Here is a 23961-nt window from a genome sequence, read left to right as displayed (position 1 = left end):
CCCCTAACCCTAACCATAACCTTTTAACCCAACTCCTAACCTTAACCCCTAACCCCTAGCCTAGATAACGTTAGCCACCTAGTTAATGTTAGCCTCAACATATTGTAATTCGTAACATATCATTCGAATTGCAATTCGTAACATTTCATGCAAAATGGATGCTTGACATCCACAAATGAATACTTACATACCAAACATAACATATCATTCTAATTTGAGTGTCCCGGATTTTTGTTTACTATGTTACGTCCCATCTTCCCTACCTTCTTTAAAAATACTTCTCTGATCAGCCAGATGAATAAATAAAAATCTTAATTTAGATGAAAAATGTGTAATTGTCAATATCAGTTTCACCGATTTAGGATATTGCTCACATACAAACCACTAACACAGCATGAGACAAAACATGCACATTGATCAAATCCAATTAATCTTTCTCTACTCTCTCCAACAGGAGTTTAGCAATCAGCTGCAGAGTAAACAAGCCACCCTAACCAGGATGACAGAGAGTGTGAATCGTCTGACTGAAGGCCAGGCCAGCCCGGAGCATGGGGAAGTAGGGCGTCTGAGCCACTCCTGGCTGGAGCTGTGTCACCAGGCTAACAGGCTGCAGGAACAGAGGCAAGAGGACCTGCAGAGGACCCAGGAGTACCACGACTGCATCACAGCCATGGAGGCACTGTTTGAGAAAGTGTCCAAGGAGTGGGACAACCTGGCCAGGTGGGGTCATCTATTTATCTGAAACACACAACTAAGTTACTACAGGATGGGAACTAGAAGTGTAATACATTTGCTCTGATTCCACCCGTAATAGTATCACAATCACTATTAAAGTGATTACGTTATGTATTGATAACATCACAAAAAGCAACAACTTAAAATATATTTGGTTCTGTGTGGCCAAATCCCAGTCAGTCTTGTTGCTATGTGGGTTGCTAGTGAATGAGCAGTCCCTTTCATAGCAAAAGTATATTGATGTGGGATCAGTCTCCAGAGCACATAGAAGACTGACTATGTGCAATAGCTGAATAATCATAGTTGCCATGACAGTGGTAACATGACTTAAGAGTTTGGGAGCTGTACCAACATTCTAAAAACCATGACAATGGGTCTCAAACATTCTTCTTGAACAGTATAACTGAACTTCTTCAGTCACTATCATCACCTAGAATGTGTGTTAGCTTTGAAAAATTGTTATTGTGAAATCCAGTCATTGAATATCTTCCTTTTCTCTCCAAGGACTGATGCTGAAAGTTCATCTGAGCACTTGGAGGCGTTGAAAAAACTTTCCGTGGCTCTCAGAGACCAGAAGGGAACTCTGGAGGACCTGAAGGACCAGAGGCAGAAAGTCATCTACCATCTGAATCTTGACGATAAAGAGCTGGTCAAAGAGCAAATCGGCCATTTCGAGCAGCGCTGGGCCCAGCTACAGAGCCTCATCGACAGGAAGATCCAGGACTCGGTGCTGACCCTGGAGGACATGGCCCAGGTGTGTGTGTGTGGGGGGAGGGGAGTGTTTGGAAAGGCAGAAGACACATTTCTGGTCTAACCTATGGGCAATTCAGTATCTATTCTATTCTGTTCTGTTCAGGTGGAGGCCCGTCTGAGGGAGGCCCGGGAGTGGGCCGAGGAGCAGCAGCCTGCCCTGTCTGAAGCCATGAAGATGAGTCCTCCTCCAGAGTTGTCCCAAAGCTTCCTGTTTGACCACCTCAGCATCTGCAGTGAACTGGAGGCTAAGCAGCTGCTTCTGGCCCAGGCCATGAGCGACGCTGGCCGCGTCCTGGCTCACCTGGGGCTCAACGAGCGCCAGCGCCTGCAGCAGCTCATCTCAGACACACAGGCTGAGGTGGAGTCACTCAGTGTGAAGGTGGGTGTTTAAAAAAATATATAAGACTATTTGGGTTTCTGACACTTGCACTTGCCTGTTTAACTTATGTGTATACTGTATTCATGCTATTATCTTTTTGTGTAAATAAAATAAAGGTGGCCCAGAGGAGGAAGCACCTCAGCAAGGCCTTCACAGAGAGAACACAGTTCCTGCAGGCTGTCAACCAGTCCATCACCTGGGTCCAACAGAATGAGAAGAAGGCCCAGGCAGAGGAGTACATCGCCCTGCTACCTGACGACCTGGCCAAGCAGGTGCGAACCTGCAGGAACATCCAGAGCAGCCTAAAGGCCTACCAGAGCGAGCTGACCTCCCTGTGGTCCCAAGGCAGAGACCTGATGAGGGACGCCACCGAGGACGAGAAAGTTGAGATGCTCACCAGGCTGCAGGAGCTGCAGAACATCTTTGAGAAGGCCCTGCAGAAGTGTGGCCAGAGGCTGCAGGAGCTGGAAAAGGTGCTTGTCTCCAGAAAGTACTTCAAGGCAGACCTGGAGAAGACATGTCAGTGGTTGAAACAGGCAGACATTGTGACCTTCCCTGAGATTAACCTCATGAATGGTGACTTGGAGCTGAGCGTGCAGCTGTTGAAGTACCAGCAGATAGTAGAGCAGGCGATGGAATATGAAAACCTCCTACTGATTGTCCAGAGAGCTGGTCAGGAGATCCTGCCCACTCTGAATGAAGTGGACCACTGTTACTTGGATGAGAAACTCAATGCTCTCCCACAGCAATACAATAGCATACTAGCTTTGGCCAAAGAGAAACAGGAGAAGATTGAACAGGCAATTCTATCCAGAAAGGAGTATGCCTCCTTCATAGATGTAACACATAATGCGTTGAAGGAGCTTGAGGAGCAGTTCCATAACTTGGGGACTCAGCCTGTCGGTCTACAGACAGAGGAGGTTGTCAGTTTACAGAACGATTACAAAGCTCTTCAGGTTGATCTGAGCAACCTTGGTCTGGCTGTCAGTGAACTAAACCAGAAGAAAGAAGGATTCCGAAGCACCGGTCAACCCTGGCGGCCTGAAGAGATGACCCAGCTGGTGAGCCTCTACAATGGGCTCAAGAGGCTCATCGAACAGCGGGTGGAGCACCTCGACGACACGCTGGAGTCCTTCGAGGACCACAAGGCCATGGCCATGCAGGTAGACTCAGAGCTGAAGGCTACCAAAGAACAGCTGGTCAAGGTCAACGCAGAGACTCAGTCGGCGGAGGAGAGGCTGAAGAACTACCACGCCCTGGCCGGGAGTCTCCAGAGCGCCAGCTCTCATCTTTCCAGACTCATGGAGCAGATGGACAACCTGGCTCCTCAGCTGGACCAGGCTGCCCACGAGGCCTCCAGAGAACAGGTGGTCTTGTGGCAGGAGGAGCTGCAGTCCCTGCAGTCTGCCGTAGGGGAGCTGATAGTGGAGTGTGAGAATAGGTTTGTCCAGAGTAAAGACTTTGAGACGGAGGTGAAGCGGACCCTGGACTGGCTGCAGCAAATCAGGGATGAGCTGGACTGTGCTGTGGTGGTGGACGTGAGGGTAGAGAAGGTCCAGGAGGAGATCAGGAAGCAGCAGATTATGCAGGAAGAGGTCCAGTCCAGGCTGAGGATCGTGGCTGCCCTGAGCAGCAGGGAGAAACAGAAGTACACCAGCGCCAATGAGCTGGTCCCAGCCCACGTTGACTTGAGCCTGGAGGAGATGGCCAAACTACAGGCTGATGTCCAACAGGCTCTGAGCTCCAAACAGGTGAAGTGATATCATATTATCTCGATGTATTATAATATAAGGGAGTGGGGTTGCAAAAATCTGGAAAATTTCCGAAATCCCCTGGGTGTTTATAAAATTTCAGTTGAAGGATTTCATCTAGGAACTTTGCAAATGTTTCTTGGAATTTTTGTACGCTGTGAGGTAATAATAGTAACAATAACATAGCCTGTTTGTTGACATCTATTAGTATTGTTAGCTTCACATACTCACCATTTCCCTTCCCTGTCTGTTCTCCAGATCACCCTGGAGCAGGCCTTAGCGTTGTGTCAGAAGTACCACTTCCGGATGCAGTCAGCATGTGAGTGGCTGGAGGACGCAGTGGCCTTCCTACAGCTAGCCAGCCTGGGGGTGGACGTAGAGAACTATGAGGAATGTCTACGCCAGCAGGAGGACATCATGGCCTCGGAGCAGGTGGGTGCTCCAATAACTTGTCCGGATGGATAATGTAGAGCAAAAAATGAATCCACGCAATGGTATAACGCTCCCAAAGTGTTTAGTTTAATAGGACGTTTTCGACGAACTGGGCCTTTGTCAGGACTAAATAAAGTATAGTCTATTAGGATATGTTGCTAAAAGGTAAAGCAAACTGAAGCAAAGCTTCAATTGCAACTTATATTCAAGAGTGTTTTTTTTGTGTGGCTTTTTTCCATTTTTGATGTGATTGATTGGCTCTCCCTTTACCTCTCCCTTAACCACGTTCTCTCCCTGTGCCTCGTGGCAGGAGTTCTTGGGCCACCTGCAGGAGTTGGAGGCTCTGCCCCCACAGCTGGAGAACCTGGTTAACCCTACAGCCAAGGAGCAGCTTAGGCTGAGTGTGGAGTCTGCTCAGCAGAGAGGAGTGGAGGTCCGAGATCAGCTGCAGTGTCATCAGGACGTCCTGATCAGGTACAGGAAGTAAAGGAAAAGGTTCAATTGTAACCAAAATATGGACATATAATATATACCATTTAGTGGACGCTTTCATCCAAAGCGACTTAAAATCATTTGTGCATGGACAATATGGTTTTAAAGGTGTTGAATACAGAGAGAGAGACCTTGGTGCAGAGATGGACAATTTAGTGTTAACTTAGCATAACAGACAGAACTGATTGGATTGTCTTATAGTGATCGCCGTCATCGTGACATTGTTACTCAATTGAAACTAAGACATTAAATCCCCTTCAACACATGCTTCCCTCCAACACAATGAAGTGCATATTATGTTTTATAAACTGGATGGTTTGAGCCCTGAATGCTTATTGGCTGAAAGCCGTGGTATATCAGACCATGTATTACGGGTATGACAAAAAAATTACTTTTTACCGTTATTGCTATTATATTCTAACCAGTTTATAATAGCAATAAGGTACCTCAGGGGGTTGTGGTATATGGACAATATACCACAGCCAATGGCTTTATTGCGTCATGCATAAGAACAGCCCCTAGCCATGGTATGTTGGCCATATACCACACCTCCTTGGCCTTATTGCTTAAAAATCTTCTGTAAATACTTGGCTGCACCATGCATTTCCTTACTGGTACAATAAAGTTGGAATGGAATTGAATTAAATTGACTGTCCTGTGTTGTCCCTAGCTGTGTTGCCCAGTGGAAGTCCTACCAGGAGACGAGGCAGACAGTGATTGAACTGATGAACGAGGCAGAGAAGAAGCTGACTGAGTTCTCCACCGCCAAGGCTGCCACCTTTCTGGAGGCAGAGGAGAAGCTCAGGAGTCATAGGGTAAAAGAGGACCATGGGGAAAATAAAGATTTTCTTCTGTTTTGACTTTTACATTACTTGAAACATTTTTCTAATGGCGGCATAATTAGCCAAATGATGGCGTCATTGTACATTCATCTTTAGTAATCAAAGCACAAAGAAGTCAAGATTAGACTTTATTTATGAACACTCATAATATGCGAACTGACCACGACTCTTCTCTTGTGTGTATATTTCCTCCTCTCCTCCCTCCCTGCCAGTCCCTGGTGTCGATGGTGAATGGGTTCCAGGAGAAGCTGACAGGGCTGGAGGAGCAGGCATCCCAGCTGGAGCTGGTGGGTAGTGACGCCAGCAAGGCCACCATCAGCCGCTCCATGACCACGGTGTGGCAGCGCTGGACCCGGTTACGCAGCGTAGCACGAGGGCAGGAGAGGGTCCTAGAGGACACGGCCCAGGAGTGGAGGACCTTCAGAGAGAAGGTATAGTAGGCTACACAGAAACATGAGACTATGAGTGTGAGTACAGTGTGTTCACGAATAAACAGTGGCGAAGACCATAATATCAACCTAAGTCCATGAATATAACTGCTGTTCCCTAAGGAGGGCAACGAGGTACAACACAGTTAGGGGGACAAGAGTGCAATCCTCATAGCTGTCCGTTGTACAGTATACTGACTGAAAGGGAACTAAACGGTATACTATCAGCACTTGCTGGATTATTTATTTGTTCCCCTTATGCCCTTTGTTGCTGTCTGCCGTAAAGGTTCTATAAAGAGTGTACACTACTCCATAGTAGAAGCTAACAATGACGCTTTATAAACAAGTCATTACAGGTTCAGCACACTATCTAGATTTCCCCCGCCTGTGTTCCTTTCAGATGGTGAAGCTGAGGAACGTGGTGGACGAGCTTCAGAGCCGTGTGATAGACTGTGCTGTGGAGAAGGCCTCCAAGGCTACCTTACAGTCTGTGTTGGACCAGCATGAGCTGCTGATCCAGGACATAGAGAGGGAGCTGTCCTCCCTCACCCTGCTGCGTCAGTACGCCCTCAGCCTGCTCCACGACGTGGAGGTCCCCTCACCATCCCCCACCTCCGAACAGGATGAACTGCCCAGTCTCAAGGAGATCAGAGCTGTTCAAGACCGCATGGAAAGGTGCAGATCAAGATTGTTAGGTTTTGCATGGTCTCGTCCCACAGCTGCTGTAGAGCTCCATGAGTCTGGCAATGTTTTGCATTTGCATAACAGATGGATTGGCAACTCAGGAATTAGACCTGTTGTTGTTTGCATTGAACAGAATAAGAGAGATAATTGTCCATTTAGTTACAAGTGGAAATTTGTCTTCTGTATTTCCCAACCCTCCAGTTCAAAAACAGTTCAAATATCTTAGGAGGAACAGAATAATTGAGCTGAGTGGTTTTATATCTCTCCACCAGTCTGCTGCAACAGGCGCGTACCAAGCGTAGCCAGGCTGGGATGGAGCTGAGGGATAGAGAGGAGGTGGAGAAAAACCTGAGTGTGGTCAAAGCCTGGATCCAGGAGACCAGGGAGCTGCTTCTCAACCCTACCCCAGATATAGATGCTCTGCTGCAGGAACTGGAGGTAAGCCGCTGACTAACCCTATGGAAGTAGAGATTGAGTAAACACAATCTAACACATGATCACCAAATTGTTTGCAATTTTTGCAAATGCAAAATTCCATAATGCATTTACTCAACTGTTGTATCAAGGCTGGGATCAAGGCTAGCTATGGCGTAAATTAAAGAATTGTTATGTGAGTGGCTTGTTTTTGAGTCTTGGTACATGTGCATGACCATGTTTCTCTTATGTATTGTACAGGTGGTGCACAGTGATGTGATCGGGTACCGTCAGCATTTGGATAAGATAGCAGAGCAGCAGCAGAGCAAGTATCTGGACCTGTACACCATCCTGCCCTCAGAGATCTCCATGCAGCTGGCTGAGGTGTCCCTCGCACTGGGGGCCATCGAGGACCAGGTACCGGACTATCTAGTGCTTGCTATTTCTCACTGGGCCAGTTTCCTGGACACAGATTAAGCCTAGCCATGGACTAAAAAGCATGCTCAATAGAGAATCTCCATTAAAATAGATTAGGCTAAATCTCTGTCCAGGAAACCGGTCCACTACGTCAACTACTGTATCTTTTACTATTGTAAATGTAAAGATTAGAGAAGTTATTACAGGGTTAAGTTTGTACGTTTCTCTTCTGAATTTCCTAAGGTTCTATCCAAAGAGAGAGAGATTCAGAAGACGAGAGACATCAAGGAGGACTTCAGTTCCAGGATCCATGACGTGTCGGAGAAGATGAAAGCCATCTCCACCAGACTCAAAGACAAAGCCAGTGATGTCGAACACGCTAAAGACGAGACCAAGGTGAGAGGGAGCTGAAGATGCTCATGCATATGACTCTGAATAAGGGTTGGGGTTAATTTCTTGTCAATTCAATCAATTCAGGAAGTAAACTGAAATACGTACAAAAGTGAATGAGCACCCAGAGCTGCTATCTTGGTCAGTCCGTTTAACCCAGAGTTTCTCTCCTCTCCGCAGTGTCTTTGTGATGACCTGGAGAGCTGTCGTCGGACTCTCTCAGAGCTGGATGCTGCGGTCCAGGAGTTCGGCAGACGAAACCCCATCTTGGCCAAACAGCTGAGCGATGCCATAGTCAAGTTAGGAGACATCCACCACCACACTGCCCGACTGGCTGAGTGTAGAACCATCTGGCTCAAAAAGGTTAGGAACCAATTGTATAAATATTTTGAGGGGGAAAAACACAATATACATGATAAGTCTTGTTGTTATTACACTGTTGTTGTAACAATGTTGTTGTTACACTGAAGAGGTGGCATTAATGTACTGTGTTGCCCAGCCCAAAATGTTTATATGGGGCCATTTGACTTTTAATTGTAAAAGGTGCTATTTATTCCATAACGTACATTACCCATACATTGTCAGTGTCATTAAGGTATTCAATTCCCTGCTGTTGTTCCCTGGTTCCTCAATTCCTCTCTGTTATCTCACCTGTCCAGTCCGATGCCCATCTAGAGGAGTACAGTGAGATGCTGGACTTCATAGTGAGGTGGTCGGAGAAAGCCAAGGGCCTGGTGAGGGCCAACATCATCTGGAACTCCTCCCCTCATCTGCAGGAGCAAATAAAGATGTACCAGGTGGGACATGAATAAACACATGTAGAGTTACCAGATTGAAATGTTGATACAGACTGTATGGAACTCTCACTGTTCACTTCCACTGTACCATCTTTTTTCAATGCTGGTGGTGTTTGTGTGTGTAAGGAAATAAACATGTGTTCTGTTCCCCTGTCTCCTATTATTATCCCTCCAGGATGTTACTTCTTTTCTTATTAACCGGCACCTCTTAGGGTCCATCCATCACTGGTTGGCCCTTTTTTTTCATAAACAGTGTCCTCTTTTTCCATTCATTGCCTGCGTTGTGCTTTCCCCCTCTCCGTCCCATCAGTCTGTGCTGCGTGAGTCCCGGGAGCTCCATGGGGACCTGCAGGCCATGGGAGAGAAGGTGGATCTGCTGTCTGAGGTGCTGCAGACGGAGAACATGTCCCAGCAGGTGTGTGAGCTCAGCCGCCACACCGAGGAGCTCCAGCAGACCATCAGGACACGACTGCAGAGCCTACAGGACGCAGCCAAGGTACTGACTCAGACATACTGTATGCGCTGACCTTGCATTTTAGCCTAGCATCTGCTTTTACTCTAGTACTGCTGTTAGTCTTTGTCTCAGAGACGAATAGCTTTTAGCATCTCAGTGTTATTCCCACCTGTCATCCAAATATATTTGATTGACTGACCTGTGTGTAGTGACAAGACGGTTAACATGACTTGATTAGCTAGCCAGCTAGCCCTCTGAAGATTTGGTTCTGGGTTCTGAGATGAACCTGTGTGTGTCCTGTGTCGTCCTCTCAGAGTATGGAGCGTCTGGAGTACGAGGTGAAGACCCTACATGTTGCTCTGGAACAGGTCCAAGCTACACTGACCTCCCCTGAGCTGGCCCGACAGAGTCTCAAGGAACAACTGGCCCAGAGACAGGTAACTACTTCTTCTTCTGCTTCTGCTGCTGCTGCTGCTGCTGCTGCGGAGAATGTGACTTCCCCTCCTGTCTGTTTTCCTAGCGTCTTCTGTCGGAGATGGAGGGCTTCAAGCAGCAGGTGCAAGCGGTGCAGCTGTGTCAGAGCGCCCTGCGCGTCCCAGAGGAGGTGATGCCTGGCCTGGCTATCTGTCGCACGGCACTGGGCCTACAGCAGGAGGCCAGCCAGCTGCAGCATGTCGCAATACAGCAGTGCAACATTCTACAGGTAGGGAGGCCACAGCACAATCATGAATAATGAATTAGATTGCCTGTGAGTGAAGACTTGTGTGAGTTCCCCCGAGCTAATGGCTAGGTTTTGAGGAACACAGAAAGTCACGGTTTGAATCCGGTTGGCCACACCTGTAAGCCAAGAGCAGTTGACCTCCTACATTGTGCACCAGCATCAACATTCCTTGATTTCCTTCCCCTTCTGTAGGAGGCTGTTGTGCAGTATGAGCAGTATGAGCAGGAGGTGAGGCACCTCCAGGGGCTGATAGAGGACGCCCACAGAGTCATCCAGGACCGACCCATTCCCACCAGCAACATCCAGGAGCTGCAGGCTCAAATCCTACACCATGAGGTACTCTACATACTGTAGCATTACCAATGGAAAGGAATGCAGGATTATGAAAACCTCTAGATCCAGGTGCTGGTAGGAACAACTAGGTACCCAAAGCAAGAAAACAACAACAACAAAAAGGACACTAGTTAAGCTGTAAAATGTTATGGCTATATGGATGCTTTGTTCCCCTGTTGTCACCATAACCACTGACCGTGATCGGGATGTTTCTAACAGGACCTGGCCCAGAAGATCAAAGGTTACCAGGAGCAGATAGCCAGCCTAAACTCTAAGTGTAAGATGCTTGCTGTGAAGGCCAAGCACGCCACCATGCTGCTCACTGTAAGTGACACGGAGGCGGCGGGGCTTACTGAGGAGGACCTGGATGGAGACACACACAAACCCTCTGTAGTCATGGTGAGAGGCCAACTCCCCTCCTCAATTGAGCTTATTGATGTGGTAAACGATACGAGTTTACTAATTGTACAGCATGTTTTTTTTACTTTGTGTGCTTCCTGGTTTATTAACTAACTCGGGCAAATCACTCCGCTGTTTGTCCTGTGACCCTTTATCAAATCTCGAGCTAGCATGATGTCTGTCTGAAAGACTCCACTCTCTGTGGTGGACTTTTAATAAATTCCCACAATCTTCTCTGCATGTGTTTTCTGATTAAAACCTGGATGCTATGTCTGTCTGTTCTTTCTAACTCTGTCCAATGGTGTGATCAGATGACAGCTGGCCGCTGTCACACCCTCCTGTCCCCTGTCACGGAGGAGTCTGGGGAGGAGGGCACCAACAGTGAGATCTCCTCTCCTCCTGTCTGTCGCTCTCCCTCTCCCATCACTCACTCCCAGGTCTGTTGCACTCCCTCTCCCATCACTCACACTCGGGCATCCCCTACTGAGCTCTTTCTCTCTCTCTCTCTCTCGCTCTCACTCTACTCTAGCTGCAGACCATGAGATATGAAAATACATCTCCATATCTTGTCATCCTGCATGCCTCAAATTAAATGCATTGCATTAGCACAGATGAATGCATAGCAAGGCTACTGTACGTCTCCATTAAGGGCCCAGTTGCATAAAACATCTTAGGTGTTTCCCGTAAGGGTTTACCTTAAGGAATCATTTCCTCTTAACTACGGGAAATGTTTAAGGACGTTGCATAGAGCCCCTCAAATATTTCCTTAGGTAAGGGCATATGTTAATGGGTTTTACAGTAGTTTGAAGGCCGGTATGGCTGAAAGAGTATCTGGTTACCATGGAGACGGCCTGATTCACTGACAACTTCTCCTCAAAGAGATTGCTTTTATTTTTTGAGATAGCAAAATACAAATTCTACAATCAAGACAGGATAACCAAATTGCTCCAGAAGATAAAAAAATCACGTTTCTTGTAGTATATTTTTTCTGAACTTTATATTACTTTCTAGTACGTCAAGCTAGTTTACAGAGTACATAGCTAACTAGCCAGCTAGCTCAGTAGCCATGGATTGTGCACCTCATGGGCACCCTTAACTTTTTCACTTAATTTAAGGGGGAAATTCTCCTTAAAATATTTTGTGCAACTGACTTAAAGTTAAGCAAACTTTAAGGGAATAGATAAGGGGGGAAATTAACTTAAGGTGTTTGATGCTACCAGGTCCTGACCACTTACCTTATTGTGTACCTACCTATACACCAAGTAACATTGTGATGCTTCTCTGTATTTGTTGTCCGTGTTTTCTTACAGATGGGACTGGGACGAGCCACCCTCACCAGAGCCCCCATACAGGAGCTATATGACCCAACATTTGAATCTGTGGCCAACTTCGATGACCTGCAACGCTCCTGGGAGACCTTGAAGAATGTGGTACTCAATGAATATCGATTAAACATTTCATCAGCTATTTAGGAAAGTGCATTTACAAATAAACTGTGAAGTACCATTATTTTGGGCCGAGATCTGCCTACTACTAGTTCCTATCCTCCCCTTTACAGATCAGTGAGAAGCAGAGGACTCTGTACGAAGCGTTGGAGAAGCAGCAGCGCTACCAGGGTTCTCTCCAGTCTATCTCCTCTAAGATGGAGTCCTTAGAGGCCAAACTCAACGAGCCACTGGAGGCTGACAGGAGCACAGACAGTCATATGGAAGCCCATAAGGTAAGGGAGAATCAGTATTGCTTAGGGAAGTCTTATGTAACATTCCGCTATGCTCAAGATACCAATTTCCACAAGGCAGTAATCCTATTTGACATCTCGAAATGCTCAAAATACAAATTCCTGCTTGAGGCAGAAATCCTGTATAACATCTCAGTATACTCATGACTCAATGTCTTCCCATCATAACTAAATACTGTTATTCCCTCTACCAGGACATGGGTGAGGAGATCCAGAGTCTGCAGGAGGATATAGACAAGCTGCAGACCAGCTTCTCAGAGGAGCTGGGTACTGATGCTGTGGACTCGGACACGGCCGACCAGCTAGCCATGCAGTCCACCCTCACTGTCCTGGCTGAGAGGATGGCCACCATACATATGAAGGCCACAGGGAAACGACAGCTTCTGGAGGTACAGTGATGCTCCCAATACCTTTTCTCTGTTCGGGATAGGTGCACTTCCACTTCTTCAGATGCTCTTTTAGCTGTATTAGGAAACCATTTGAGTGTCTTAGGTCAGGCTCGTCACATGAGATGGCCATTAAAAGCATGTTTGCCTTCCCTGTGGCTCAGTTGGTAGAGCATGGTGTTTGCAACGCCAGCATGGTGTGTGCAATGCCAGGGTTGTGGGTTTGATTCCCACGGGGGGCCAGTACAAAAAAAATTAAAATGTATGCATTCACTACTGTAAGTCGCTCTGTCTGCTAAATGACTAAAATGTAAATGGTTCACGAACATGACAACAAGCTGTGTCTGGCCTTACTTCATGTGGTGTCTTGTGATTCCCTGTCCAGGAGCGTGCGACTGACCATCTAGAGGAGCAGCGTCAAGAGCAGGCCTTACAACACTACCTCGACCAGGCTGACCAGATGGACCACTGGCTGCTCAGCACCCGCTCTGCACTTACAACCTTCCTCCAGCCCAGCGTTAACGAGGATGAGGAGGACATGGAGGAGCAGCTCATAGACTGCCAGGTTAGAACAGAGCGCCCCCTACTGGCGGATACTCACGCCCACGCACACACATATGCACAGACACCCATATGCACAAACGCAGACAGAGACCCTTTATTTAAAAGCTCCTCCGTGAGTCACTTGCGTTTTCCCCATTTACACAACTGCTCATTTAACATCCAATTATTAAATACCACTCTAACTCCCTTTTTGATTCTGCCTGTCACATATGGATCCACCCGGGAGGGGTAGGAACCTGGCAGCAGTAAACAAGAGTATTAGCAGCAGTGTTAGAGGGCAGGGCTGCCTTCAGAGGCTTGGTTAGGTTCCTAAGCGTCTGTAACACTAGTCTAGTTAAGCAGATTATGCAGATGTCTTCTGTGTGACTGCATGGGGCCGTGTCTTCAGGTGGGAGGCCTTATTTAATAGATTAATAGATTCCGACTGCAGGGATTGGTGTTGGTGGTGGAGCTGGATCAGCCTGCTAGAGTACCAACTGACGAGAGGGGGGGGGGGGGGGGGGGGGTTGAAACCTGTTCAACTTACCGATACACACACAGGATATGGGTCTATATATGGAGGAATCTCCTTTGTGCACGGATCTTTGAGGAAGCCTTTACTATGGGACATCTGTGGTAGCTTTGGATCTTTTCGTTACAAGGGTCTACAACAGTCCAGGCCACTTGGGGAATCTATATTTTTGATCTTGAACATGCGACGTGAAGGATTAGTGCTGGTGTGTTGGGCTGTGCTGGAGGCGAGGGTGTTGGTAGGGAGGTGGACCTACAATGAGAGCAGGACAGTACCTAGAGAGACCTGCTGCTGGGTCTGCTGAAGGGGTCTATACTGACCCTGGGACTGGAGGCCCCATTGACTGAAGCTGCCTTGGGGGCAGGGTCTGCCTGGTATCCAGCACCATGTTTGAGGTGGCCTCTCTCCTCCTGCTGCTCCAGAACATGCTGCAGGAGATTGAGCAGAAGGTGGTGGCCCTGTCGGAGCTGACCATGCGGAGCGAGAGTCTGTTGCTGGAGGGGAGGCAGGAGACGCGGATGGACATGAGGGATGACGCTGAGCAGCTGGCCAGGAAGCTGCGGATGCTGAAGGGAAGTCTGCTGGAGCTGCAGAAGATGCTGCAGGACAAACACATCAACATCCAGGTGAGTCAGGCTGCTTCTAGGTACCTGCCCTGTAGCTTACTACTACAGTAAAAGGTGCTGCCGGATTTATCTGCGGAGAGGAATGTACTAGTAGCCTGGTAGATCTGGGACCTGGCTACTGCTACAGTCATCTCCTCATCTGAAACTGGAACCTCTTTAGAATAATTATTTCTATTTGACTGCAGACAGTGTTTACAGAGGTGCCTGGTTGCTCGTGTTAGACCACAGAGCTAAAGCCTATGCCTTCACCTTGTTTGTCCTGCAGGCCACTCTAGCATGGGAAGCTTTTCAGGAGCTGAAAGGCCCATTGAGGAAGCATGTACATGTAATGTCTGTTCTGAGCCTTTAATGTAATGTCTTCTGTCTTTGACATGGTGCCTGTTTGTCCCCTACTATTCTTTACTGTGGCTGATGTGTGCAGGGATATGATTGGGTGAATTGGATTGCATACAAATTTGCTTGAATTATTTCAACCGCTCTATTGTTTGAGGTTTAACAATCAAAATAAGGATTTGACATAATCAAATGACTTGTAATCCTCACCAGCCTTGATGGTTGTTCGGTCTTGTTGTCAAGATGTGAATCAAACGAATCCTTACATGAATAACCATTTCTCTTGTCATTTTTCTCACTATTGTTTCCATAAGTAACCCTCTCTCTGCTTGTGTCATTCTCCAGAGCTTACTGCAGGACCAGGAGGACAATGAGTCTGACTCCAGCCTGTCTCCGGGGCCCAGTGTACAGGACTGGCTGGCCCAGGCCCGTACCACACGCTCACAACATCACCAGGACAGCCTCCAGAGACAGAGGGTAGGGTAGTCACTCTCAAACACACACCATCACACTACTGCTGCCATGCCAGTGTAGGATCTTTGTTTTGTTTGGTTGTTTGCGTATTCGTTTGTTCATTTGTTCTTTCCTTCCTTCCTTCCTTCCTTCCTTCCTTCCTTCCTTCATTCAAAGAGAAGTCATTGCTGTTCAGAGTGGTCATGTTTGTGCGTTGTTGTTTAGGAGCTGGAGGAGCAGTTGGCAGAGCAGAAGAAGCTGCTCCAGTCAGTAGCCAGTAGAGGAGAGGAGATCCTGATCCAGCAGGCCTCACCCAGCAGTGTCAGGTATGGCCATTACTACAAAGTAGTAACGTGAATCCACTTTAACACAACACCACAGGGTTCTGACAGTTTCTTTTGAATTACCAGAGGCCAATAGGCCTTATCCTCTGAATAATGTTTTTATGTTATATCATATTCTATCTATTCTTTTGTCTGCAGTATGACAGAGCCCTTCTCTCCGGAGCTCCTGCAGGAGAGAGAGACCCGGGCTGCCCAGCAGCAGATGAGACAGAGGTGGGAGAGCCTGAGGAAAGAGCTCAGTACCAAACTCCAGCTCCTACAGAAAACCCTGGAGCAAGACAACAAGCAACCGGTACTGACCCCACCGTCAACACATATCCCAGCGGCCTAAACCAGATTACAACCAGTTATTTTTGGTTGTGCATCAGCAGTTTTTCTGTTATGTCAGTCACTGATAGTCACTCAATTAGCCAGCTATCTAAACTTGTAGTAATCATGGCCAAATACTGACGTATGGCACGTGATCAGGGGCCCTGACCTCCAGGGGGCTGTTATGTATACGTTGGGAGTCAGGAAGCAGGTGCAGAAGGTGAGTTTAATAATGATAAATGCAGATTAACCAAAAATGAGAAGACTGTAGAACGTGAATGAAAACAAACCAATACTGCCTGATGACTGAGGCTACTGAGGGCTAAATAAAGGGAAGGTAATCAAAGTGAAAATGTTGTCCAGGTGTGCGTAACGATGGTTGCCAGGATGGGTGGTTAGTAGACCGGTGACGTCGAGCACTGGGGAGGGGGAGTAGGTGTGACAGGAGCCCACATTGATTTTGTTAGTCACTCTCACTCAGATATCATATTAACATGGCATAAGTCATGGAAAAATATGTAGAATTGCAAGAATTTAGCTTTAAAACGGAGAAAAAAAATCTCTGCCTCATGGTAAAATGAGTAGAGTTGCATGACATTTTTATTACATTTTTTTTTTATTTAACCTTTATTTAACTAGGCAAGTCAGTTAAGAACAAATTCTTATTTACAATGACGGCCTACCCGGGCCAAACCCGGATGACGATGGGCCAATTGTGTGCTGCCCTATGAGACTCCCAATAACGGCCGGATGTGATACAGCCTGCATTCGAACTAGGGACTGTAGTGATGCCTCTTGCCCTGAGATGCAGTGCCTTAGACCGCTGCACCACTCGGGAGCAGTTTATTTGTTATAAAATTGCAAAAATGTTCTCTCTGCCCCATGCCAAAATGTGTAGAATTGCAGAAAACTTGCTTTAAAGCTGCACCATTTTCTCTACACCCCATGGCAAAATGTGTAGAATTGCAGTAAATTAACTTAAACTTTTACATTTTTCTCTCCGCCGTCAAGAGGAGGCCACTAAAATGTTTTGCTACGACGTGGGGGTCTCCCACACCAAAAGGCTAGGGCCGGCTCTGCTCTGAGGTACAGTACGGTGACGTCGTCTGACAGTGACAGTGGTCATACTCTGTTCCAGGTTTACTCCAGAACAGCCAGAGTGACAACCGCTGGGACCCTGTTTAAAGGAGAGACAGATAAAACAGAGGACAAGTCTTCACTGAAGACGTTATATGATGGTTTCAGCCAGACAATGGAGGAGATGTCTTCTCAGGTAGGTTATAACAACACTATAACATCCCACACTGTTATTGTACTGTAGGTTGTCCTTGTTTTCGGTTGTTAAATTATGTTTATGTATGGAAATATATAACACAACTATGCACTGTATCTATCAGGGATGGGGCTAATTCCATTTCAACTGAATTGACTGAATTGTAATGGGAATTTGAGTTTACTTCTTAAATTGATGGAATTCAAACGGAATTTGAGTTTACGTCCTTGATTGACTGTATTGAAATGGAATTGACCCCAACCCTGGTATCTCTGTCCAGACTGGGGCCTCTGAGGGCCAGGTGATGCCAATGGAGCAGCAGCTCTACCAGGCCGTGTCAGCTACCTCCTCCTGGCTGGATGATGTAGAGAACACCCTCTTCTCTGATGCTGTGCTGCTGGCCGAGAACGCTGAGACACAGCTACAAAACAATGAGGTAGGCCACTGTTACACCTGAATAGTAACATCCCTTTTTGTAAAGCACACATTATGTAATCTCAAAATGTGATCATGGTCTTTAGAAACAGTCATCTGGTCCCCAATCACTCCCCTTGCCCTTCGATGTTTGCAGATCTGAAGGATCTGTATAGATAAGTACTGCAGTGGTGGAGCTTCCACCGTATCGCTTCCACCTTAGAGATCTGCAAACATGGAAGAGTTAGGGCCAAGGGGAAGGGGTAGGGAGCAAAAAAAGACTCCTTCCAAGCCTTCCTCCATTCCTGTGTATCACCTGGTACCATGCATGTTTGGTGACTTTGTCATCTCTGTTTCCTCCAGGCCTTAGGGAAGGATGTCAGTGAGGTGAATGGGGAGGTAAGACACAGTCGGGGTCTCCTGGGCCAACCTACAGGGCTGTGTAGGGAGGACCAGGCCCTGCTAGAGGACACACTGGACTGTCTGACAGAGAGGCTAGGGACTATGGACTCTGCCCTGGGGCGACGCTGTGAACACATGAGGACCAGGATGGAGGAACTCACTGCCTACCAGGTCAGGCTATGTGGTGTAATCTTTATGCTTTAGTGCTCTAGGCTACTGAGCATGTGGTGTACTTGTCCCCTTATGAGCCATTTCGGAATCCACTATTCTTGGACTAAAAAGCTTGCAGTTATGCATTGAGTTTATCTTGTATTGGTTTATGCAGACGGAGTCACAGCTTCTCCTCACTGATCTAACTGACACCAAGTGCCAGATTCTTCAGACGTTGGCGGGAGCCATGGACAGACCAGCCTCCAAACAACTTGAGGTAAGATCTGTAATGGCAGTCCACGAGTACATGACACTTCCCTCTTAACCGACCATATAAAAGATAACCAAAAGGAATTTGTCAATCATTTCTGGTGAGCGATGTCGAATATTAAAGAAATCTCGAGGTATTACTCTCCTGAGGTGTAGAGTACCTCATGATAAGCTGTAGACCACACTATCTACCAAGAGAGTTCTCATCTATATTATTCGTAGCCATCTATTTACCACCACAAAACGATGCTGGCACTAAGACCGCACTCAACGAGCTGTATAAGGTCATAAGCAAACAAGAAAATGCTCATCCAGAAGTGGCGCTCCTAGTGGCTGGGGACTTTAATCCAGGCAAATTTAAATCTGTTTTACCTAATTTCTACCAGCATGTCACATGTACAACCAGAGGAAAAAAACCTCCAGACCACCTTTACTCCACACACAGAGACGCATACAAAGCTCTCCCTTGCCCTCCATTTGGCAAATCTGACAATAATTCTATCCTCCCGGTTCCGGCTTACAAGTAAATACTAAAGCAGGAAGTACCAGTTGTCGGATGACGTGGGTGCTACGCTACAGGACTGTTTTGCTGGCACAGACTGAAATATGTTCCGGGATTCATCCAATGGCATTGAGGAGTATACCACCTCAGTCATCGGCTTCATCAATAAGTGCATCGACGACGGCGTCCCCACAGTGACCGTACGTACATATCCCAACCAGAAGCCATGGATTACAGGCAACATCCGCACTGAGCTAAAGGCTAAAGCTGCCTCTTTCAAGGAGTGGGACACTAATCCGGACGCTTATAAGAAATCCCGCTATGCACTCAGATGGCAAAGCGTCAATACAAGACTAAGATTGAATCCTACTACACCGGCTCTGACGCTCGTTGGATGTGGCAGGGCTTGCAAACTATTACAGACTACAAAGGGAAACCCAGCCTCGAGCTGCCCAGTGACGCGAACCTAACAGACGAGCTAAAATCCTTTTATGCTCGCTTCAAGGCAAGCAACACTGAAGCATGCATAAGAGCACCAGCTGTTCCGGACAACTGTGAGATCACGCTTTCCATAGCCGATATGAGCAAGACCTTTAAACAGGTCAACATTCACAAGTCAGCGGGGCCAGAAGGATTACCAGGGCGTGTACTCAGAGCATGCGCGGACCAACTAGCAAGTGGCACATTTTCAACCTCTCCCTGACCGAGTCTGTAATACCTACATGTTTCAAGCATGTAGGTATTACAGGCCCTGTGCCCAAGAATGCGAACGCATTCTCGGGCCCTGTGCCCAGGAATGCGAACGTAACCTGCCTAAATAACTACCGCCCCGTAGCACTCACGTCGGTAGACATGAAATGCTTTGAAAGGCTGGTCATGGCTCACATCAGCACCATCATCCCGGATACCCTAGACCCACTCCAATTCGCATACCGCCCCAACAGATCCACAGATGATGCATTCTCAATCACACTCCACACTGCCCATTCCCACCTGGACAAAAGGAACACCTATGTGAGAATGCTGTTCATTAACTACAGCTCAGCATTCAACACTATTGTTCAACACAAAGCTCATCACTAAACTAAGGACCCTGGGATTAAACACCTCCCTCTGCAACTGGATCCTGGACTTCCTGACAGGCCGCCCCCAGGTGGTAAGGGTAGGCAACAACACATCTGCCACGCTGATCCTCAACACTGGGGCCCCTCAGGGGTGTGTGCTTAATCCCCTCCTGTACTCCCTGTTCACCCAGGACTGCGTGGCCAAGCACGACTCCAACACCATCATTACATTTGCTAACGACACAACAGTGGTAGGCATGATCACCGTCAACGATGAGACAGCCTATAGGGAGAAGGTCAGAGACCTGGCAGTGTGGTGCCAGGACAACAACCTCTCCCTCAATGTGAGCAAGACAACGGAGATTATCGTGGACTACAGGAAAAGGAGGGCCGAACTGGCCTCCATTAACATCGATGGGGCTATGGTAGAGCGAGTCAAGAGTTTTAAGTTCCTTGGTGTCCACATCTCCAACAAACTATCATGGTTCAAACACACTAAGACAGTCGTGAAGAGGGTACAACAACACCTTTTCCCCCCCAGGAGACTGAAAAGATTTGGCATGGGTCCCCAGATCTTCAAAGTTATACAGCTGCACCATCGAGAGCATTCTGACAGGTTGCTTCACCGCCTGGTATGGCAACTGCTCGCCATCCGGCCGTAAGGCGCTACAGAGGGTAGTGCGTACGGCCCAATTCATCACTGGGGCCAAGCTTCCTGCCATCCAGGACCTATATACTAGGTGGTGTCAGAGGCCTAAAAAAAAATCAAAGACTACAGTCACCCAAGTCATAGACTGTTCTTTCTGCTACCGCACGGCAAGCAGTACCGGAGCGCCAAGTCTAGGTCCAAAAGGATCCTTAAGACTGCTGAACAATTAATCAAATGGCCATCCGGACTATTTACATTGACCCCCTCTCCCCTTTGTTTTTACACTGCTGCTACTCGCTGTTTATTATCTATGCAAAGTAACTTTACCCCTACCTACATGTAAAAATGACCTCGACTAACCTGTACCCCCACACATTGACTCGGTACCAGTACCCCCTGTATATAGCCTCGTTATTGTTATGTCATTTTATTAATGTGTTACTTTTTATTACATTTTTTACTTTTGATTATTGAGGAAATCTTTTCATAACTAATTATTGAACTGCAGTGTTGGTTAAGGGCTTGTAAGTAAACATTTCACGGTAAGGTCTACACCTGTTGTATTCTGCGCATTTGACAAATACAAATTGATTTGTATGTCTAAGATGCTAACCCGCATTGTGTTCTCTCCTGCAGGTCATTGCTGAGGCTGAGGAGAGTTTGAGAGAGTTTGAGCGGAGGATCACCCAGCTCAAAATCAGAGGAGCAGAGCTACAGGCAGACCAGATCTCCACCAACGAACTGCTAACGCTACAGGTATCTGAACTCTTCTTACAGACAGTTCTTACACACAGACACCCACAGACACTGTTTTAACACTGCTTAAACATTGGTGAATCGTATCATATCTGGAGGTATTCTTCATCTGCTTCTCTGTCCTCTCTCCTCCTCCTCCTCTTCCTCCAGGATACCTACGAGGAGCTGGTGATGACGGTGGGGTCACGGCGTAGTGGACTGAACCAGAACATGGCTCTGAAAGGCCAGTATGAGAGGGCTCTACAGGATCTGGCTGACCTGGTGGACACCGCTCAGGACAAGATGGCTGCCGACCAGAGGATTATCGCCAGCTCTGTGGAGGAAGTACAGATCCTCCTGGACAAACACAAGGTAGACTTTAACCTTACATATAAGTCTCACAGATTTACAGCAATTTTGGATAGTACAAATAATTATATGCATAGTAAATATGTCAAAAGGCAATTCAAAAGTAGATCGCTCAATGATGCTTTAAAGTCCGTTACAAGGGAAGACATGTCTCTGGTTCACCATATTGGATATTCCCACAGGGTGCTTTTCAGAAGACCATAGCTGGGGGGGCATATCTCAACATTATACCATCTCTGGTTTCTTTCTCCAGGAGTTCTTCCAGGGTCTGGAGTCCCATATGATGCTGACAGAGACATTCTTCAGGAAGATCAGTGGCCTGGTGGTTCCCAGGGAGAACCAGACTCTGGAGGAGACTCTGGCCCAGGCCCAGGGAGTCCTCAAACAGGCCCACAGGAGAGGAGTGGAACTGGAGTACATACTGGAGGTCAGAGACGACCACAAAACAAACTGCTATCATAATTATAAATCAGTCAAATACCCTTTTCACACTAGCGCCAAGCTCTACTGGGCTGGCCTGGTTACGTATCCACCAGACTTGCTGGAACCATGCTGGAAAGGACAATGTGAAAAGGCAATGTCCGAGCCAGCACAGTACAGTTAAGGTCGGCACGATAGTCTGAAAAGGTTATATCTGTAACCCGAGTATAGCTGAATTGTTATTTTTTCATGTGTGTTTTTAGACTTGGAGCCGTCTGGTGCAGGACTACCAGGCTCTGTGTAGACAGCTGGAGGCAGTGGAGGGTAGCATCCCCACAGTGGGCCTAGTGGAGGAGACCGAGGAGAAGCTCACTGAGAGGAGCTTACTGTGTCAGGTGCAGTATGCCACTATCATCCATCTGTACAATGGCATGCAATCATAACAGAAAACCAATTGCACTCTCATGTATACTGTGTGTTATTTTTGCCATATCTTATACTACCTTCTAATAGCATCATACACAGCACCGCCATAATCTTTATCATGATGTTCCTAATGAATACCATGTAACTACCTGGTAAATAGTACAGTAAAATAAAATGCTACCAAGCATACATTTGATATGTATTTATGCAGCAGTGGAAAAAGTACTTAATTGTCCTACTTGAAAACTCCTTAATTGGTAAAGGTAAAGATACCTTGATAGAAAATGACTCAAGTGAAAGTTACCTAGTAAAATACTACTTGTCTGAAAGTATTTGGTTTTAAATGTACTTAAGTATCAAAAGTAAAAGTATAAACCATTTCAAATTCCTTATATTAAGCAAACCAGACGGCACAATTTTCTATTTTTATTGACAGATAGCCAGGGGCACACTCCAATACTCAGACATCATTTACAAATGAAACATTTGTGTTTAGTGAGTCTGCCAGATCAGAGGCAGTAGGGATGACCAGGGATGTTCTCTTGATAAGTGTGTAAATTAGACCATTTTCCTGTCCTGCTAAGCATTCAAAATGTAATGAGTACTTTTGGGTGTCAGGGAAAATGTATGGAGTAAAAAGTACATTATTTTCTTTAGGAAGGTAGTGAAGTAAAAGTTGTCAAAATATAAACAGTAAAGTATAGTACAGATACCCCAAAAAACGACTTAAGTAGTACTTTAAAGTATTTTTACTTAAAGTAATTTAAGTACAGGTATCTACACCATTGTAGATACCTGTATGCTCCCCTCTCATCGTCTTGGTCTACCTAATCTCCTCACCATAGAGTCTGATGGATAGACTGACGGAGCACCAGCACAAGCTGTACCAGGTCCTGGAGGAGGGGAAGAGGTTGCTGCTGTCTGTGTGCTCTCCTGGCCTGGAGAACCAGCTCACAATGCTGGGGGAACACTGGCTAAGCAACGCTACCAAGGTCAACAAGGAGCTGCAGAGACTAGAGGCCATTCTCAAACACTGGACCAGGTCAGGGCTGAACCCCAAGGGATGTTATTTAAAGTGCACTGTATGTGATTTTTTTCCCCGAATACTTTAGCTGCGCTTCATTGAGCTTGCCTGGCGCAGTGGGATCAATTAAATAGTCCCAAAAAGTGCAACCCCATCCTTCTGTCGCTTAAGGCAGGTCTCAAACAAAAACTCAAATTATTTGCAAAAAAAATAAACACTACTTGAACCCAGGTCTGTACTGTATGTAAGTGGATATTTTGGAGAGTTTTGAATAGCACCCACTCAACGTTCCTCCCCATTTGATGTCCAGGTACCAGAAGGAGTTTGCAGAGCTGAATGGCTGGCAGCAGTCTGCTCTAGAACGTCTGGAGTTCTGGAACACACAGGCAGACTTAGTTCCACAGGAGATGGAGACCGTCAGGAATCATCTCTCTGCCTTCCTGGTGAGTCAACATGTCAAAAGACTGGGTGATACCGTATAGGGGGTTAAGGGTAGGGTTAGGGTTGGGGGGTAAAGGTTAAGTTTAGGCATAAGGGGTTAGAGAACCATTATCCGGAACTTAAAATCGGCCAGCTGT

At 46.8% G+C, this 23961-nt stretch overlaps 1 protein-coding gene across 8 annotated transcripts in view; it reads left to right on the top strand.

Moving 5' to 3' along the window:
• syne1b (spectrin repeat containing, nuclear envelope 1b) overlaps positions 1 to 23961 on the top strand; it is a 153230-nt gene that overhangs the window by 76941 nt on the left and 52328 nt on the right. For 7 of the 8 annotated variants that reach the window (XM_029729498.1, XM_029729495.1, XM_029729496.1 and 4 more), the window contains 38 exons: positions 455 to 720; positions 1240 to 1489; positions 1592 to 1867; positions 1984 to 3618; positions 3877 to 4050; positions 4361 to 4524; positions 5213 to 5357; positions 5597 to 5815; positions 6213 to 6487; positions 6769 to 6934; positions 7172 to 7327; positions 7571 to 7723; positions 7898 to 8080; positions 8377 to 8514; positions 8825 to 9010; positions 9283 to 9405; positions 9489 to 9671; positions 9882 to 10025; positions 10242 to 10421; positions 10733 to 10858; positions 11732 to 11851; positions 11980 to 12141; positions 12354 to 12548; positions 12931 to 13110; positions 14043 to 14246; positions 14925 to 15056; positions 15258 to 15358; positions 15515 to 15668; positions 16824 to 16958; positions 17239 to 17394; positions 17736 to 17945; positions 18100 to 18201; positions 21046 to 21165; positions 21316 to 21516; positions 21767 to 21940; positions 22197 to 22328; positions 23205 to 23401; positions 23694 to 23826. In XM_029729498.1, the coding sequence (XP_029585358.1) occupies positions 455 to 720; positions 1240 to 1489; positions 1592 to 1867; positions 1984 to 3618; positions 3877 to 4050; positions 4361 to 4524; positions 5213 to 5357; positions 5597 to 5815; positions 6213 to 6487; positions 6769 to 6934; positions 7172 to 7327; positions 7571 to 7723; positions 7898 to 8080; positions 8377 to 8514; positions 8825 to 9010; positions 9283 to 9405; positions 9489 to 9671; positions 9882 to 10025; positions 10242 to 10421; positions 10733 to 10858; positions 11732 to 11851; positions 11980 to 12141; positions 12354 to 12548; positions 12931 to 13110; positions 14043 to 14246; positions 14925 to 15056; positions 15258 to 15358; positions 15515 to 15668; positions 16824 to 16958; positions 17239 to 17394; positions 17736 to 17945; positions 18100 to 18201; positions 21046 to 21165; positions 21316 to 21516; positions 21767 to 21940; positions 22197 to 22328; positions 23205 to 23401; positions 23694 to 23826 (7950 nt within the window). The remainder of the gene's footprint in view (positions 1 to 454; positions 721 to 1239; positions 1490 to 1591; positions 1868 to 1983; positions 3619 to 3876; positions 4051 to 4360; positions 4525 to 5212; positions 5358 to 5596; positions 5816 to 6212; positions 6488 to 6768; positions 6935 to 7171; positions 7328 to 7570; positions 7724 to 7897; positions 8081 to 8376; positions 8515 to 8824; positions 9011 to 9282; positions 9406 to 9488; positions 9672 to 9881; positions 10026 to 10241; positions 10422 to 10732; positions 10859 to 11731; positions 11852 to 11979; positions 12142 to 12353; positions 12549 to 12930; positions 13111 to 14042; positions 14247 to 14924; positions 15057 to 15257; positions 15359 to 15514; positions 15669 to 16823; positions 16959 to 17238; positions 17395 to 17735; positions 17946 to 18099; positions 18202 to 21045; positions 21166 to 21315; positions 21517 to 21766; positions 21941 to 22196; positions 22329 to 23204; positions 23402 to 23693; positions 23827 to 23961) is intronic. The other variant, XM_029729499.1, reaches the window with a different exon arrangement.

Source organism: Salmo trutta, chromosome 33, assembly GCF_901001165.1.
Source record: "Salmo trutta chromosome 33, fSalTru1.1, whole genome shotgun sequence".
In the NCBI taxonomy this organism is placed as follows: Eukaryota; Metazoa; Chordata; class Actinopteri; order Salmoniformes; family Salmonidae; genus Salmo; species Salmo trutta.
Note: the sequence above shows the minus strand (reverse complement) of the source record. Positions and strands in the feature narration are given on the sequence as shown.